The sequence below is a fragment of the Helicoverpa armigera genome, chromosome 9 (assembly GCF_030705265.1).
Source record: "Helicoverpa armigera isolate CAAS_96S chromosome 9, ASM3070526v1, whole genome shotgun sequence".
Classification (NCBI taxonomy): domain Eukaryota; kingdom Metazoa; phylum Arthropoda; class Insecta; order Lepidoptera; family Noctuidae; genus Helicoverpa; species Helicoverpa armigera.
In genome coordinates this window covers 2,911,099-2,931,661 of record NC_087128.1, presented here as the reverse complement: position 1 = coordinate 2,931,661, position 20,563 = coordinate 2,911,099, and the positions used below count along the sequence as shown (strand labels likewise).

The 20,563-nt window shown below is 33.7% G+C and overlaps 1 protein-coding gene across 1 annotated transcript in view; it reads right to left on the bottom strand.

The window, feature by feature from the left end:
- LOC110378714 (nitric oxide synthase-like protein) overlaps positions 1 to 16,639 on the bottom strand; it is a 29,308-nt gene extending 12,669 nt beyond the window's left edge. The window contains exons 1-6 of the mRNA XM_021338090.3: positions 16,345 to 16,639; positions 8,040 to 8,176; positions 6,059 to 6,221; positions 2,744 to 2,835; positions 2,336 to 2,477; positions 1,088 to 1,227 (exon numbers count right to left, since the gene is read on the bottom strand). Of these exons, the coding sequence (XP_021193765.1) occupies positions 1,088 to 1,227; positions 2,336 to 2,477; positions 2,744 to 2,835; positions 6,059 to 6,221; positions 8,040 to 8,176; positions 16,345 to 16,578 (908 nt within the window). The 5' untranslated portion in view covers positions 16,579 to 16,639. The remainder of the gene's footprint in view (positions 1 to 1,087; positions 1,228 to 2,335; positions 2,478 to 2,743; positions 2,836 to 6,058; positions 6,222 to 8,039; positions 8,177 to 16,344) is intronic.
- Between the last annotated feature and the right edge of the window lie 3,924 nt (positions 16,640 to 20,563).

Here is a 20,563-nt window from a genome sequence, read left to right as displayed (position 1 = left end):
GCCGTATACAGATGCACGAGTAGCAACATAAAATATTACTCACGTAAAAGGTGGGTTCTTAGTATAAAGAGCTTATTTTATTTTCGCAGCACGTTTTATCCAAACTGTGAATGATATAATTACTCGGTAAATGCACAAACGATTCCCGATTTTATTACTGAACATGACATGCATTCTCTGAATTGATACGAGCACTGAAGAAACCCTCACTAGTTAATGGAGTTCGTTTACAGGGAAAAAGTAAAACGAAAACAATATCTTAACATAAAAAAGAATAAGCAATTAAAAAAGGTAAAATATATGGCCACTGCGTCAAAGGTATAATATAGGTATAAGGGAAACCCGAAACAATAGAAAATCAAAGAATTATTATAAGCAAGCAGGTGTTTAAAGTACGCAGTCAAACCAGTTCGTTCCTAATAAAATAGGTAGTGAGTTGCTTCAAATGTCAAGACCAATTCTAACAATAAAGTATTATTTAAATTATGACAAGTTCTAGAAACTATTTGGTGAATCTTTACGTATTGAAGTATAATTTATTATGTTAAACATGGCTCTAGACGTTGTTATATTATCTATGATTAATGATATCCGTCTGCAAGTACGTCACAATGCATGTTTCTCCAAAACATAGTCGTCACGGTTTCGCTTCATAAAACAATGTTAAAAGATATTTATTAACGCAATATGTTCAACGAGTGCCGAGTTCAGTGAATTTAAGTAATTCATTACGGCTCTTGCTATAAATAAAGTCACAGGTGATCCCGAATGTTTTAACTTTTTATAAATCCAAAATGAAAACGTAGTTCTCGCTGAATGAAATAAAAATATAATACATTTTTCCTTTGTGCTCTTTTAAAGGATCATTGTGGTAATATTATTCAAAAAATAATATAAAGCAGGAAATCACTTTTTGTACGAAAAAATATATCATAGACCAAATAATATACTCTATGCTCATACCATTCTCCATGTACTTATTTGTAACTACGACAAAGACAATAGCCATTAACGTTAAAGAAAAAAAAAACAATAAAACCAAGAAGGTCCAATCAAAAAACATACACGACGCTAATCGCCAACTTACGTGGGGTGGGTCATATTTATCTCCATGACAAGTTCCCTGGGGATATCGAAGTAGTCCGGGTCTTTTCCATTAGCGGACAAGACTAGGGGCAGAATGTCCCAGGCGGTCCGGGGGGGTTTCCACCCCAACTTGAGACAAAGCTGGAACAATATTTATCGTATCAACTTGTAGATCGCATGTGGTACAATAGGGGACACTCAATTAAGAACCGTGCTGAATGAAGTGAATGAAGATTGTTTGTTTATTGGGTCAGGAATCTTAATTGAAATATGTAGCTGTAAGTGATATGATTGCATATTTTTCATTTACCCATGCGTGCAATTGCTTGTACAGTGCAAGGACCTTTTTAAGTAGGTAGTTTTGTTTTCTCTTCCTTTCTTTATGCAGAAAACTAATTGATGCGCTATTTTTATAATTCTAATTCTTTTAATTCTTCGTTATATTGAAGTAAATAATGCATACGCAACTCTCAATAAACTTACTTTGTTTACAAGTAACAACATAATTTGCGACATAACATTCAACACAACACAAACAAACAATACAGTAGTGATATCCTAAACAATTAAACTAGTTATGTAAGACCGTTTTATTCACGTAATCAGTCATTCTAAAATACACGGTGCCTAACCAAATTCCTAGCTAAACAATAGTTTATGTACACAATGATGTGTGTTATAATTTTAGTATTGTTTACTTGTAGCAGGTGCATGGAAACGAGATATGTCAGTAGACGAATGATTTATTTGTATCGGATGCAATAACAGAATATTTTTCAATGACCATCAATCGTGTGATACGATCAACTGTAAAACTTTTATTGAGGGTTGCACAAAAATGTAGCGGTTGGTAGTTATTTTGAGGAATGTTATTGGATTTTGGTCGGAACAAAGCGAGCTTTCAATTAACAGTAATTTTATTATCATCAGCTTTTTTATTGTCCCTCACACACAGGCCTTTTCTCATTAGGATGAATGAGCGTTAATCACTTTAGAGACTAGGTTTACTTTAGATGCTTTCCTTCACCTTTACTCAGTCATCGATAAAACGAACCCGGAAACTCGTACCTAATTGAGAGACTGGTGATTTAATACGGGGCCTCTCGATTTTCTTAAATTACTTTATTTAGGAAGATTTACCATTTCACATTAGTTCAAAAAATTTAGATTTATCACAAATTCTCAACTCTAGCTCTCCAGTTTCTGCAAAAAATGAGTAATGATGACGCCTACTAGTATTATTGCTTACCTCAGTAAATTCACAATGCATTGGGTCTCCGAGCACGGTACCGTCAGGCTGTCTGTACCCAGCGTAGCTGATGAGCTGGCTGTTCCATATCCTATAGTCATGCTGTCCATCTGTGCGTTGTGGGAACACCGTCATGGCCGACCTAGTGAAAGAATTTACAAAAAAATATTAACTATGCCTTTTGCTATTGATATCGGTGACAATATAAAACATTCCTTCAAAAAAAAGGTGTGAAGCAAAACCTTTTTACAGCATTTTTATTCAAAATCCGGTACCAGAATCTGTTGTTCAATTGAATGAATAGGAGCAAACAATTCACATAAATTCCCATAGTTTTCATACAATAAATTCAGTCATAAAATCCGCGTTTTATGGAAGAATGCTTTAATAGTATTTTAGTGTTCTCACCTAATATTCCCTTTGTTGGTGCTGTATTTGATGTGGTTGCAGAGTGCTTCGAACATACCGCTCGTAGTTGTCACTTGCCGGCAATCGAATACCTGTTGCATGAATGTTCACGGTTAAAACCGGACAAAGGTATGTTATGAGACTTCATCGAATAATGTTTGGGTCGATTACACAATTTTATGGATAAATTAACTGTATTATTGCTGTGGTATGTTGTTTGTATTTTGATAGATTTTATTTAGATGATGAGTTAATCACGTGCATTTTCTTTTCTCATCTTTTTATCTAATTATCAAAGCCTTTAAGTCTGGTAACTTATTATCCTAAAGTTTTAAGACGGGTAATATTTATGTAATAATCAAATCATTCAACAAAACTAAACATTTAAACAAAGATTTCTATAAAGAAAGCAATTTAAACAAAATTGCTAATTCGAGGCAAGATCTGGACGAAGTTTTCCTTTAAAAATTCAAATTTATTCCACAAAATCCATTTCTTAATTCGTCAAGCTTTAACGAAATTCGTTAAAATCTCATCGAGTGCCGAATCAAAATAGATAAATGTTAGCAAAGTGGTAGGCAATCGTCACATCGCTCACTGTCGCATTAGCGGGTCGAGAGGTGCTAACGAGAGCTTACGATACGCCGCGGGGTCTATTCTGTAATCTGAGAAATTATTTTTTCTAGAAATATATAAAATTATAAACGGGAAAGTTGGTTTTTATACTATTTAATGATTTTTGTTGTTTTTTTATCCAGATGATGAGGTGGTTCTCCACTGGCTAGCTAGTAAAAGTTAAAATACGTATAGGTAAAATAAGTAGCTTTATAATCACTAGATGATTTTCTTATCACGTCATAATCTAACTAAATTAAATAAAAAGAATCACTGGCAGGTACAAACAGGAATTACAACATAATAACTCAATACCGTTCTAAGATTACGTACCTCTTTAGAATGAAGAATATTTTAAAGCAAACTACTCCAAATCAATTAAAGATTATCGTCATCTATATTTAGAACGTCAACCCGCTGAGATTAATTGTCGTTATGACTCAGCATTTCATCGTATTGATAGATTAATAATAGATTTTGCGGATCACTGAATTCTCTCAAGTTTACAAACTTAACCCATCAGTAAAAACTGCTGATATCATTGCAATAAAAATATCATCATAAACAAAAAAATAAATAAATAAATAAAAAGTTTATACAATCTTTCTATTAAAATAGTGCTCGTATATCAGAATAGTCCCCCAAGGCAGCGAGTCTATAATCAAATCGTTCGTTCCGATTAACCGAAGCAATCTGTTTAAGCCGTGTAATTACAAAACGTACTTGCTAACATCACAAGGATTTAGCAGTCGGGCCTGGTAATGCCGATTTAAGTCACCCTCGTCCTTCGCTAACCGACAGCGAGTGAATGGAAATGAACGAATGAATTAAAGTCGTTACGACGCGACGCCTGTTAGCGGTTCTAATTACGAAAATATTGTGTCTTGGAATTTCTTTTAGGGATTGAGTTTTTATTGTTTTTCAAAAAGACTTGTGAAGTTGTAATTTCTTTAAAAGATACAAAAATAGAGATGTCTAGTTATCGCAAATTGAAGATGAATATCAAGCCTAAGAGCTTGTTCTTAGAAAGCATACTTTGCTACTAAAAAGCCGAGTAATAACTTAAATTTTCCAAAACAAATGAAAACGTAACATTTCTTGTGTTCTAAGTCAGGCGAAACAATAAATTATTATCTACTCCAAGTTGAGACAAACAGACAGCTAATTGTACTCATTCCCAGAGTTCTGTAAGCACAATAACTGTCTGAGACTGTAAGCCTATTCATGAATATTACGAATAGAAATGTTCAGTTTGTCGATAAAATTTTATTATAAGTAAATTTGGTTGAGTGGACTCAGAATATTATTAAATGAACATTCTCATTCAGAGCTCGAAATTAAAATGGCTTTTTATTAGAACGATTATTTTAGACTAATTAACGTTGAACGAATGAATGAATGAATGAGAAATTTAAAGGAACGATTGGCTCCTGTTAAGAAAACCTGTGGAAACTTGTTAGAACCTTGGCAAAACTAGCTGTTAATTGCCTCCTCGCCATTTTTTTAGTCGCCGAGTGCAAAATGGGAGTTTTCTCATTAGAGTCAGCAAATTCATTTAGTTCCCGTTTTTATTGCAGTTTAGTGAATACGTTTCTAGACAAGAGCTAGTATAATTGATGCTAGTCCTCTTTGCTTTAGGTTTTACTGTTTCTGTTTAAGTGTGTGAACAGAAAGACAGTTTGAAGAACAATGCTCATGTTTATATTAACGGTACGGTACGCCACATACGAGTATACCGACTGTAGATTTATATTCTTTCAATACGTTGGTATCTTTGGTGTCTCTGTAACCATTATTTTTATTAAGTAAATACCTACCTACATGATTTTAGCATTAAAACTATGACATGCTTCAGATTATTTTTACTTATAAAATTTAATGTAAAAATAATCTGAAGCATGTCCCAGAACTTATGTGTTTTCAAAATCTAAAAAATATTTAATTAACTTTTAAGTGCACTTATGCATCATCAACAAAAGTTTTTTTCAGTATGGCTCTTGAGAAGTTAATGTAGTCGTCAACAGATGACAGTAATTACTGCAGTCCTTAACAAGAAAAACACTCAACTTCACTAATAAGTACTTGTACATTTTCATTATGTAGTTAGCGAAAGAAATTCAGCCATGTAGAAATAGCTAGTCAGCGAGTGTCCATTACCGTTTTTTTCACTCGTTAGAAGTAACGAACTAAAATTGTTCTTAGAACACTTAATGAGAATATTAAATTGCAACTTGAGAAAACTTAAGAAACAGTGGAATGGAAAGTAAAATGGAAACGTAGGTACTCAATTATTTTGTTAAGTTCTGTTGTCATTCTTAACTTTTAAATTGAAGTTTTGTCGTAGTACACCGTTTGTAGTTTATTGTAAGCAAAAGATAACTCTCTAGCTATTTATTAATTGCCATTTCGTTTTAAATACAGTTTTTCTCAAAATGTTACGATTAAGTTTTACGAACTTAACAGATTTTTCATAACTAAAGAAGAAAGACAAGACAAATTTTGGAGAGACTTTAAACAATACCAAGACTGATGGCTATGAATTGAAGCTTTAAGATTATAATAATCTGTTTTTAATTCGATTTGAGATAGGGATTTGATATGGCTTGTATTGCGGCTAATAATATCTTAATTTCCATCTCTAGTTATCAAATTAACAACCATACAAAATACTAGAAGATATTTATATTATGAGTATCATACCTGTAACTTAGACCACTGTATCCTCCCGATGCATCGGCTGGCATTCCTCCAAGCTAGTTTGGCGCCGAACACCAGCTCAGTGGTAGTCAGCTGGTAGGTACCAGTCTTAGCCACCTCCTCCTGTACCGCCTTCCAGCGAGCCTCATGAGCTGGGGTGTTGGCTCTGGGAGAAAACATAACAGTTAAGTTACGGCTATTGCATTATAATCTGTTCAGATATTCACAAAAATGTGAATATGAATGTTGATATAATTTAGAAGCCTATTGTATTCATGTGTAACTCAATTGTTTATGTAATGTGCCTATATACATGGCTTCGTAATTTTAAACAATAGCTTGGAATCATTCTATACCTACTTAAAAATATTCAGTTCGACTATAATACCTATTGAAGTTTATAGAGAGACATTTACCTAAGGGTATACTGAAAATTTAAAAACAATCACAATAGAGGACAAAAATAAATAAGTTTCCTTTAATATATTTGAAGAAATAAGCATTTTACAATTCCTCTTACAATTAAAAGACAAGACATTAACTTGAAAATTAATTATTCAGCCAGAAAATACCTACGCGACTGCAATAGAGAGTGTTTTCCTTCCGAAGTTCAAAAAACTTAGTGCAAAATTCAATCTGAGAATTACCCAGACTCAAAGAAGTTTTTATGATGATCACAGAGTCAACAATGTGGTTATTTTTCTAATATACACTTACATGTAACTCGCGATGAACAAATTCGTTACAAAAACGCGAGAAATCCTCTTACACATCGCTTTATCGGAGTAAAAGACTGGTTCACACCCGGAATACTTTTAGAATGAATAGCAATTTACATTTCTCGTAACTTAGGTAATATGAATAGTTATTACGTCAAATAGATTCAATAGACTTTACTAGAATCACCTACTTTTATATCGATAAAAATAATCCGTTTCCCATACTTCAGGTACCTACGATTATTCAAAATATATGTAAGTTACGTATTCATATGAAATAACAAGATACAGCAAATAATATTTCAGTACCAAAAGTCCTAAAACAATTCTCATTGCTGAATAGTTACAAAGCAAATAATCGTATAACCCAAACAGGTAATGTAATCTCGACTTTCTGTACGCTAATTTTATGGGACGAATAAAGCCTTAACGTATGCTGAAATCCCTTGAAGCAATTTATTACAAATGGCGACCCAAGTTTACCAAATAACTAGTCAAGAACTAAAACAATATAAACCAACCAGATATATTATAAAGTCCGTACAAAGAAAATTAAACTAGTCAGTCTTTTGTACTCCGCGAAAATTTGGTTTCTCTCAAGCAAAATGCAACTTAAGAATGCATTAATTAATTTTGCGCAAATTCCACGTTCCTAAGATTTCCTAAGAAGTTTTATTCGGACAAAAGGAATTTCTGAAACCAGTTTTCTTTTCAGTTTTATGTCAACATTTGAGAAATGGTGCTATTCCCTTCAAGTTTAATCTTATAAAAGAAATAAAGGTAAGATGTCAAAACAAGTCTATATGAATGGCTTTGTACTCTCACCGTGCTATTAGCATAATATTCATGTGGAACAAAAGTTATTTTTTATGATTTTATCGTGTTATATTTTTGTTCAGAAGGTACCAGATTTCCATTTAGAATGGATATCTAAGTATTTATCTGCCTATGACATTTTTTTTCGTTTGGGATTGCAATCTAGGTTCCTACCGACTAACACTAACACTAAAATTACGTTCGTAAAAGTTTAGATGCGCGAATTTTGGGAATTCTTTTACGCTGAAACTACTCAACGTATTTTGGTGAAACTTAAGCAGCAACATAAATCAAATATCAGTGAAACATTCAGGTTACTTTTTATCAGGGTGTTCTAGTAATTTCTATTCGTGAATCCGTGGGAAAAACTTAGAACAAAACTATGTTATAGCCTAGTAGTTCCATGAAACCAACCAAGTAATAAAATTTACGTGTATTTTATGTCTCACCTGCGTATAGAAGCGAAGTACTGTCCAAGAAAATCCTTGGCATCGTTGAGAACTTCCTCGGGTTCTCTTGGCACGTCCCCGCGGCCAGGGATGGCCATCAGACTGCCAAGGCACGCCTTCTCGTTGCATAGCGTTGGCTGTTGACAAAAAAAATATCTTAAATTAATAAATATGAATACAAACTTTATAGTTAATTAAGCTGACGAGTTTGATATTAAGTTTCGGTTAGTTTATTGTTGTCACAAAAAAAATCTAACAAAATATAACTGAGTAATACATATTACGTTGTCGTGATCAGTCTACGATGGTATTAACATTTTTTTTTACTAAAATCCACATTTACTCACATATCGTCTTGTGATATTATGAAAATATTTTTTATTAAAATTACTTTCTTGGGAAATAACTTATTATAAAAGTTGGCATAGGTATACCTAATATTTTTCCTCCGTTAATATTAACAACCACAGATGCTTATTATGAAAGATAACACCGCGTTGGCGCCAAAACAAATGACGTTCTTAATTCAAACATGGAATTGTTTTTTAAAACAAATTCTCTGCATATTTATATTCAGCCAGTAAGTACTGAATAATGATGGATACTTTTTGTTAATTTTATGCATATGTCAATAAGCCGAGGTTATTTATTTGTTTTAATTTTTGATTATCCAAATATAAGTTATGGATCAATGAGCATTGAAAACTACCTATTAGTTGAACTGTGACTGAATGATTTCAATTTATAAATTAAATGACTGCCTTATTTGCAGTATTCTAGTTTTAATTTCACTGCAAAATATTGGAATAGTAAATAAATAGTAAGACCTACATCAACACAACCTTATTTTGCAAAACCGAACAGGCAGCGCGAGTTTTGTTATTATTTAAAAACAAAGAAGTCACAGAGCGTAAGAAAATAAGATTTCAATCTGAAAGCAAAATAAGTAGTGCATTAGTATTCCACTGTAAATACAAGATTGTGTTGTATCTGACTGGATAGGTTCGAATCTTATTAGTAAAGGAAATAGATTCGCCATTTTCTTGAAAGAAAATTGCAATGAAAACAAGAAGGCTCTTAAAGTATTTAAAAAACAGGAACCGCCGCGAGCACAATGGACATTTCCATTCAAAAAATGCCAATTTACGCTCATTTTTTTCTCACTTAGGTATACTATACATGTTTGAGTACCTACATCGTTACGTACGCATAGGTCGACAAAAACGCCAAACACAAGCCTAAGCTTGATGCACTTTACCTAAATATGTGCTTGACCGATGATCTCATACATTTGGCAGATGAAAAAATACGGCCATATCGTCTCCAGTAGGTTGTAGGCTCTAAGACAAAGTCTACGACAACTGTTCGTTCTCCGTTGTTCCTATTAAAATGTGGATTGTTTATTATATTGTCCGGTTATGGCTGCTGCGAAGTTTTATTGTAGCTGGTAATAAAGTTTTGCTGTCGCTACAGAATTATGTAACTTAACAGAAAATGTAAGTTCAAATCTCTTTTGTTGATTTAATTTAAACTTATTATAAGATCTACGATAATGTTTGTTTTGATTTTCATATGATCAGATTTTTTTAAGAGTGTAAGTAATGTCTGGTTGCAAAATTTTTACCCACCTATATCAGAGTATACGTATACACTATATATAGGGGTATACACTTACGCGTGTTCTTATCAAAACATTTCCCAATGTATTGAGCACAAAAGTAAACCAGCTTTTTAATCTAAATAGCTCAGGACAAGTTTAAATGTAAACTTAAACTGCGTATTAACAAAATTAACCCATTAACGATCACGTCATAACACGTCATCCTCATACCAAGTCTTCAAGAAACCTAATAAAAATGTGTGTCAACAAAATGCCCCCTAAACGGCCCATAAAATCAGTACCCTATTCTTTACCTAAAACATGTTTTTCACATAAAAATAAACTTTAATAACAGCGGCCTCAATTACGTAAAGAGCAGGGATCACAAATCGTTCCGGCTACGTAGGTAAATAATTTTTCTTCGTGTGTCGAATATTGAGTGGTAGGCTGGTTACACACGAGCCACTCGTAGCGACAAGTTGTGGTCTAAATTATTTATGTTTCGCGTACGTGGCTGTGAGAGTAGTCTTAGTATATAGTCGGCTAGAAGGGTTTTTTTTGTTTATACATAAATGTAAGGTGCTTTTATCCACATGGGTACACCAATCCCCTAGTATTACTTATTTATTACTTATAGTTACAACGGTTGTAAAAAAAATAGTTGAGTTAGGCGTTGCTTTTCGTTAATATCTTCTAGAGCCACCTTAGTCAAACTTTATGAGTATTAATACCTTTCTTATCAAGTGTAAGATACATGCGCTAAAATAAAGTAGTTTACCCTTTTACACTATGACGTAAATCAAGCAGTCACGAGCTCTCGTTACTTAGCAGCTAAGTAGCCACCCACATACTGCGGCTTACACAAGTGGTTCGTTTGTAGAAAGCCTTAGACTATTTGTTGGATGCCGCAAACTGCGTGGTTGATAACTTCATTACTGGAAGAACGGTTGCGTCCCGAAGCGATGCGAAGAGCTTATTTATCCTTGAACCCTTTTGAATTTTGTTTAGAATTTGTTAAATGTATTGATGTACTGTTTTATATTATGTGCCACCTTTATGAATTTGTTGATACTCTATTTGTTCCTGTTATACTTTGATATACATTTACGCTAAAATTAACTCATTTTGGAACTATGACTTGAAGCTGAGAATGCTTCTGCTTAATCATGGAAGCTTGAGCAAGTATGGTATATAAGATTTCATCTCTATAAGCTAACAATAGAGATAGCATATAACAATGATAATTAAAATATAAATTATCCATAAAAGTATCCGTCTACAACTCTCTTCTACTCAAGTTTAACACCTTCCTTTATTTTATGAAGTTCCTAACTGAATCTCGAATCTTTATGTCACCCATATTTTATGTGAAACAGCAATATTTTCACGCTGTGTAACCATAAAAAGAAAATGCTCATAAACTATGATGGTGTTTTTATGGCCTTTCAATCATTTCACGATACAAATTCCTATGGTTTATCACTGAAATAAAATGGTTGAATTGATCAATTTTTCGATATTTGAAGTGATAAAATAAGGGATGTCAGCCGAACCAACGCTTTTATCATTAGTTGTTATAAAAAAATATACACTTTAGAGAAGTACCTTAGACAATTAGAATCATACATATCCATAATAAGTTATTATGAAAAAAAAAATAACAAGGATAGACTGCCAACCAATCAAAAGATTGTCGTCTATAATGATAGATTGATAACATTCGGTAGTAGTATTCGGTAAGTAAGTATTTGGAGTAGGTCAATCTTGCTAACCTATGAACGCTTTTTTCCAAATATCGTTGTCTATTTCAAAGGAAAACATATAAAGTTATTAGTTTCGATATGTTCTTATAGATAATAAAATTGGTAATAAGGAGTCCTTGTACATTGAGTACCTATGAGATGATATAGATCATAAATTTATTAAACTTGGGTCTGAAATATTTTTATAAGAAATCAATTTCAGTTCCTTTAAATTCAATGACTTCTTTAATCCATATAATAGTACCTAGGACAGTATTTATCATGACTTCATTCAAATTAGGAAAGGCCACGAAAACATACCATAACCTTTCAGCTTTATAAAGCATTTCATTCTTTCCAAGCCGCCAACACATTATCCAAGTCAAAGTCAGTTTGCAAACAAGTTTGTACCAATTTCGCCGATCGCTTTGAATAGTAAGATGTTGGCTCTCGTTACTTTAACCCTAGAAAGATAACCTACGCTTCAGAGGCGCCCGCGTTGGTTTAACATCACTGTATCTTTCTAATGAGCGCGCGTTTCTACCTGTCCTTTTAAGTTAGCTCAGTGGTCGGTGCACTCCGTCGCGGGACGGCCGTTTTTACGCGGTAAGTACCATAGTTTTGGAGTTATGACTAAGTGTTGCGCTCCAAAAGCGCATGGTTATCTTTTGTGTGACTTTTAGTGAAAGAATGAACTTGTTTATACTTACATAAAATGTTTACTATAACTGTTTATTTCTTTGTTTTAGTACAAAATCTTTTCGCTTACATCATGACGAGCCGGAGGACACTATCTGATGATGCAATATGTAGGTTTATCGCTGAAGAGGAAGAGAACGAGCATGAACGAGAGCAAGGAAGTGACAGTGAGATAGAAGAGAATTTGAGTGAAGATGACATACAGAGTGATTTCGAAGACGAGTTTATAGATGAAGAGGTGCCACAACAATTGAATGACACACAAAATGAAGACGATATAAGTCCATCTGTATCTTCAGAGCTTACTGAAAACAGTTTGCGGCGAACACAAAAATTATGTTTGTTTTGAATGCCTATCAAACCAAATTTGAGCCTAATGATTATAGTTTTGACTAAGTTCTTTAGTTGATTAGTTAGTAAGAAATGACATAATTCGTTTATAAAAAGAAAAATAATAAATTTTTTTGATACTATGTTCCTGTAAACAGAAGACTGCTAATTTTGTTAATTTTTTCTAGAGATTTTTTGATTTAAGTTTAATTTTTAAAATATATAAAATATTCCACTAAAAACGTTTTTTATTATTAGTTCATGAACCATATTAAAAAAAAATAAGTAAGTAAATACAATAAATAGGTATTTCATAAAAAAAAAAAAATATTAATATATTGTGCGCCTCCGAAGCGCATGGTTATCTTTTGTAACAGTCAAAATATGGTTATCTTTCTAGGGTTAACAGAGATCAGCTCTATCGGAGAAGCCGACGCTTGTTCTATCAAGTACGATTAGAACTTCCTTTCAAACTGTATATAATTTCTTCAGAAATGGAGAAGGTTAAAAGTTAAAAGTTGGTTACATAGGTTAGACTAAGACTAATTTTCTCATCACACCTTCACGCTAGCTATTTTGTAACGCCTTTGGTCCGTACCTACGCGGTTTTCCTATACGCAATGTATTCCAAGAGACGAAACCTGTCTAGCGGACAAAGCCCATACAATAGCTAATGTAAATAATTTTCAATTTTCAGTTGAGAGTGATTAAAACCTTAGTCAATTCCCATTACTTTGTGTTTTTGCCCTCCTATGAATCTATGAAAAGGCTGGTGATCAAGCATACGTCAGTTTTTATACAATTTTAACTTTAAATTATTAAATAATTTCGCAATCGCAGGAACAAGAATATAAACATGCAGTGTCATAATAATTACGTGCATGATCGTCAGTGTAAATATCTGATTGCAATCTCAACAGAGACTAATCAGGTGAACGCACTTTGATAACGTAAGCCTAATTATATCACAATTATTTACCAGCAATTTATTAATAGATCATGCATATTTGCATTTTGTACAACGGCACATAGTAACTGCATTATTATTTTAATCTAATGCTAAGATTGTTATGGTATTGTTTAGTTTGATAATAATGCCCTGTAAGTAAAGAGATAAGTATAATTTCATTTCATTTTTTGCGATATTGTATGAAATAAGTTGTATGTTTGACCGGTATTCAAACTAAAAATTATGCCGGGTTTAAGTTATAACTTTTAACCATCAATTCTTAAAAAATGTTGTAACCGTAGGTTACTGCGTAATAAACGGATTATGTATTGCCAAAAATATATATCTCGCGTATATCCTGTAACTTCCGTGAAATATTGTTGTAGGTTGAAATACAATAACTTAGAAAAATTGTTTTGTACAAGATTAGTAGGTAGATTTTTGCTGAAAACCTCGAATTTTATTTTGCGTGTTATTTAAATTATTATTCTCATTATGCTGTCAGCTGCCCTCGGTTCCCGTGACACAGCATAATGTAAACATACAACATTTTATTTTCGTACAATAATCTAAAAATACTTACCTAGCTAATTGAAAAGGTCAACAGAAGTTTTTCTATAGTTTTTAAGAGAGCTTTTGATAATAAGTTGTTATCATCCTTAGCATATTTTCAAAAAAATATTAAGTACAATGTTCAACAAAATTGCCTTCGAGTTAACAAAGTTTGAAATCGAGATAAGTTCATCGCTATGCATCAATTCCAAACTATTCGCGAACAAATCGATTATCAAAAATGCAGATCTAAAGTGCACCAACATACTTTAAAAGCATTCTATTTTAAAACTACATACATTACGCGTTATCTTCGGTTCACACCCTACATGCGAAATAAAGTTGGAGCACAGTAACTTTGGAACGTCGGCATGCCTCGCGGCAGCACCACGGGCCAAGTTTCAACGCTCCAAGAAAGATATAACAAATAAATATTCTATCATTTTTGCGAATGGAATGAGTTGGTTAAAACTTGCGTTTCCCGAGTAGGTTTTTGAGTGTTAAATATGCATCGGCGCTAAGCTTTTTGCCTTTTAAATATGAACGCGGTATTGTTAAGAGTTCCCCTCGAAATAAAGTTTTAATACAACTGGGATATAGCGAAACTTTGTTCGTATTTCATGTTTGTTTTGCCTCTAGTGCTACTTAATAGAAATATTCATAATGAAAGGACTACTTTTTAATTAAATTCAGGATAAAACATTGAAATTCTAAAGGTGTCTTTTTTCATGAAAACGTCTTAATTACGAAATATTAATGGTGAAATGGTAATAGGCATCCGTTTCGTCTCATCTTTCAAGTCAAATGAAACCATTTTGTTATAACCGCTCGAATCTGTCTTCCATAAATTATTCAATACGGCGTAGAGAAAATTTATGGTAGGTAAATTTATACTTTATTACAACTAATCCATAGAAGAGAAGTTGAAAAATGAACTAAAAATCTCTTCAACTTATAGAATTTACTTTAGTGTCTGTAACTCCTTAAAATAAATTATATTATTAACAAGTATGTTTATAATGTGTTCTCCCTTTATATTTTTTTAAACGATACCTTCAGTAATTCTAAACAATTGACTGATCCTAACATAACAAAGTAAGCGACAAACGTTAAATCATTGCCGTCTACAGCTTAAACAAACAAAACGAATTGACCGTGAAAATCCACTGTATCCTATTTTGTTTTGATCTTTGATTTTCAATAGCGCGTTAGTGTGAGTTAAACGTTTTTCATTTACAGACACAGTCTTCTTTTTCTTATCGAGTTAGCAACAGGTTTTAATCACCTAGCAAGCCCTGGTGTTAGAATTTTCTCAAATCCGCCTGACGGCCTCTTACGTGGAATTGTAACAGCGACTGCTACTGGTTAGCATTCAGGGACGCCGGCTTTACGTGCCCTCCCAGGTACGGGGGTGGAACACCGCCAACTTTCAGACTCTTTGTGAAAGTTTCTAAAACCTACAAAGTGATTTCAGTCCATCCCGGGAATCGAACTCGAGACCTCGTGCACATCAGTCGAGTTATAGACAACTAGACCAACTGGGCAGTCACACACAAAGTGTTAAGCTATGTTAGTATTCACATAGAGCGCTGTGTGTGTATGTACATAGTCTATGTGAGTTTACACATTAGTTTATGCGCGAAACGCACCAAATTGCCGGGTAATAAAATCAGAAAACTCGTCACGGTGAATGATATAAGTGTTGGTACATATTTAACAAGTTATATTCATATAATATATCTATTGGATTGGATAGGAACAACATAAGAAAAATTTTAAAGTCATGAAATATTTTAAGTAAGTATATATCAGGCAGGATTTTTTTTTATTTCTAACGAGTGATATAAAATCAGTGAATTCAACATAATTTATAAAATCTATGTTAGGAGAGAGGATTAAAAATGTTATAGAAAAACAAATTAAATCACTATTCTACATTGTTATGAATTCTATTCACATGACTATCCTGCGCTGCATTATCTAAGTTAACTATTGACTTTGTCGGCGCGTGCTTAGATCTTCAGTAAATATCGGAATTACCTAATCTATGTAGACATGTTATATTAACTAATAAAACATATACATTTACAATAATAAATGTTTTGATGATTATTTTGAATAACTCGGAATACCAAAAAGGCCCCTTTGTGGCTATACACACATGCACATTTACTTTGGTAACTTACTTTTATTTTTTGTAATTCAAAGGAAACAATGGATTTTTAACGCACATTTTAAATATGAAATCAAAACAACCTATTTCTAGCTTAATTTTCACCTAGCTTTTCCTACGAAAAATCTCATGTTTTCATCTTCTAATCCAGTACGTTTTAGTTAGGTAGTCTTAATCTTAAATTAAATAAGTCTCATACTTAAAATTAATTAAAACAACCCCAAACCGTATCAGAACCTGAACAACTAAAATTAACTCACCGCTCTAGGACACGTAGTAGCATACAGCCGATCATACAAGTACTCCCGACTCTCAAGATTCTTCAGCACCTTAGGCCTGACGACCCTTCGAACAGGCTTGGTCTTCACGCACGGCAACTCCACCGGACACGACTTTAGAGGCCCGACTTGGTCTAACACACTTCCATTTCCATTTGCAATTGTCAACGTCTCATTCAATATGGCCTCAGAATTTTGCGCGACACCGGGAGCCATTGTTTTTATTCTTTCAATGAATGAGGCGCACGCGAAACGCGACGACACTAATCGATGGTAGGGACCGGTGTAGTATTTATAACTGTTTTATCTTATGCGACTGTCACAGTATAGTTTTGACTATTTACTTATGTCGAGATCTGGCTTGCGTGTGACGGTTGAAAGTTTATCTGGCTTACGGAAATGGAGGCTCGTGGTATTGTTTTGAAGGGGATGCATATATTACATTTTAACAAAATTGTCACAATCAAATTGAAAACCATCTACCCTTTTAAATTGCTTGTAACAGCAAAACCCAACTGCTTAAAAAGTGAACCATAATGCGTACCTAATAAAAATAAGACTGTAGGGACCAATTAAAATCTAGAACGGTTCACACTCCAATAATGGGACCTGACAGTCTAAGTAACTATGGACTTATTTAACCTCTTTTAAGTAGGGTCTTTTTAGGAATTGATGAAAAAAATGCGTCACAATTCAATGAAAGTGAATTTAAGTTAAGGTTGTTATAGGCTCTGAATCGTTGCCATTAAGGTTGATGAAACTTATTAATATAATCCCCTTATTAATAAACATGGAGTTAAGTTATTTCAGGTGTAACTATGAAAATGTTTGGCTATTCCTTTGTTATGTCTGCTGTAACTTTTAATCCGTGTTTATTAATAAGGCCCAATATGTGTAACCGTTTTCCGTCCCGTGGTAAGTACTGCCCGTACCGGAATAAAATATAGCTTATGTTACTCGGGAAGTATGTATCTTTCCAATATTGAATGCATTTCTAAAGACGGTCCAGTAGGTCCATTACAAGCAAACAAAAATAAATCCTTTCTCTTTATTATATAAGTCTATGTAGATTAACGCTGAAAACGTCAATGTGGTCATTCTAAACTAAATACCCATATTAGGGTAGCATGATAAATGACACGCTTAAACTAAAAACCCTTAGAACACAATCTAATACTTTGATAAATATTTAACGTGAATCATATGTAACACTGTAGTATTCATCACGCGGTTTCAATGATAAACATTTACTTATGTACTACCTATGTTTGTATACATTTAAGTATCTAACCTAAATGCATGGACGTTGAACTGTTTGATTTGTGCACTGAAACCGTTTCAGTAGGTTGCTGACCTATGCGTGCTTCAAAGAAATTAAAAACAACTCATTGGATGGTCTATGAGACATACTTGGATGTGAACCATCAACCATTAGTCTTTTTTTTTCGTATATTATTAGTAATTGCACGTTAAACTCTAGGTCTCGGCTGTCATTGGACATCCTTGGCAGTCGTTACGGGTACTCAGAAGCCAGTAAGTCTGACTCCAGTCTAACCAAGGGGTATCGGGTTGCCCGGGTAACTGGGTTGAGGAGGTCAGATAGGCAGTCGCTTCTTGTAAAGCACTGGTACTCAGCTAGATCCGGTTAGACTGGAAGCCAACCCCAACGTGGTTGGGAAAAAGGCTCGGAGGATGATGATTAGTCATTCTTAAAGAGTTCATTTTGTATCTTAGATTTTATCGATTTACTAGTGTTTCCCGAAGCCCTTCTGTCCTTATGTCTAGAGCTATACAAATATGATAAAGCTAAAGAGTTTCTTTGTTTGAATGTGCTTACCTACTCAGTTTTAGATAGAAAGGAGTAGGTACTTTTTTGCTATTACAGCCTTGTTTTTATCCGGGTGAGCGAAGTAGTTCCCACGGGATAAAGACGACCCAAAAATTCACTTTAGTTCCTTTATGTTATTTTCGTATTGAAATGACCAATCTCTTTAGTTATTTCAGGGGTGAATGACTGAACATGTCTGAGATAGATGTTCAAACAAACAACATTTTTGAAAGTAGGTTGAAGAAGAAAAATATTATATAAGTACATGTCTGCATTCAAAAAGATGTTAACTCAACATACCTAAATACAGATAGATTACACGGATGCTTTTAACTGAAAATAAATTTTATTTATTCGTGTATGTGGATTATTTATAAAATGCATTTTTCTTAGAACGTATCAGGATTTTGATAAATCACAACCCATTTTGATAACAATTATTATCGGTCCAAAAAGCACTATGAAAAATTAAATTAAACAAAATCAAGACACCTTTAAAATTTTCATGTTCAAATCTAAACATGGGTATATCTCCCAGATAAATCAATTTCAAAAAATCCCTGTTTAGGAAAAACTTTTTCTTCTATCATTTTATTTATTCATATCATTTATTTTCAGCCATACATTCACGTTGTGGTCTACGTGCCACCGTAAAAAGAAACAATCGAAAATTCAGTAGTCAACAAACAAAAGAAGAATTTTAAAGCTTCCACCAAATATGGAGATGTTTACTTTCTACGTAATTTCCAAGTAAACAAATGCGGTGTCACCGCGGAGAACAAAATGACTAGCGGAGGTGCCATAATGGAACATCGCCTGAGCGGGTGACGAGAAACGTTACTGTTATCGCCCTTAAACGCCTTATTTTGTATTATACCAAAACTCGTTGACAGATTTAAACCCTAATTTAAGTTCTATTTGTTGGTAATTTTCTCTATTGTTAGATTAACTTGCAATAATAAGGAAACTTCGCACTCCGAGCCACAAGGCACAAGCAGAGCTTAGTTTGTGGCTCGACGTCAACTACCAGAATGTTATGTTACTTTCTTGTCAATAAACGTTATTTTATTTTTATTTATTTTTTAGATGTCTCAAAAAACCCAAACGCCTCATTAGTTCACTCGTAACTGACCAAGATGGCATGCCCACCGTACGAATTTGACCTACAAGAAGGAACCTGACCTACCTGCATTATGTTATCTCCGGTAATCTTTCCTTACTCCGTGGGTGTCACAGAAGTAGATTCTCGCGGTATTATCATGTTCTGAGTATAACGGATAGCAGTGGGTGCATGACTTTAGACAAATATTGTATGTAAGGCACATGACTTGATTGCTGTGTTTGCTCACAAGATTGTAATGTTTAATTAGATATTAAATAAATTGTTGTATATTGAAATTCGATTATTTGTGTTTTGTTTGGCAATTGGAGAATAGCTTTCGATTTTCAATTTTAGAAACAATACGTATATAGGTAAATAATTTCTTTCGAAAAAAATATTTTAAAGATGGATCCTGGAGATTTTGTATATGTGTTATGGACCATGTGATAAATTGGGCAGTATACATAATGCCCGGTCATTATGAATAATGCCCAATATGAGAGTGCAATTTGATAATAATTATTCAAACAATCAAATTGACCGGGCACTATACATATTGCCCGTGACCTTTTGGGCAAAGTAATACAAACATATTTAATTTCATTTTTTTTATTGTTATTGACATTTAACTTAAAATAAACTAAATATAACACATCCCATATCAATTGACAGAGCATAGAAGTGAGCAAGCAACATGCAGCAAGCATGGCTTCTGTCACGGCTCCGGCGCTGCGGGGCTCCGGCGGTCCCATGCGAGCTTATCGTCGCAGATGGTTTTCACGCTCATCACCGCAGCTTCGGCTTGCTGGCCGGCAGAGCCGGCCAGCCTCAGCCGCGTCGGCGAGCGTTAAAACTACCTGCGCCTCAGCTCGCAGGCCGCCTCGCCCCTCCGCGCCTACGCGGTTTTGAATTGCACTCTAGGGGTAGGGCAGACAAGACTACGTGTAGTCGGTTTTGCAGCGATTCGTTTTCGTCACTAAGTTCAGTTTTTAATACAAGGTTTTGAATCCAAATTACATTCTACCATAAAAAAAAACGAGTCCAATTAATAATTTTGTGGCTAGACTTATAATTTCCCATTAAAATAGAACATATAATTTAAAACAATAATCATAAAATATGTAGCAAGTAACAAGATTTATTTATTAGAACAACTGCCACCCTCGCACCACATAAAATATAGCTTTATTATCAAATTGCCCAACTATCATGTAGCAATATAATAATGCCCGTACAATGTGATAAATAATGAAGTTAAGATAGTTATTAAT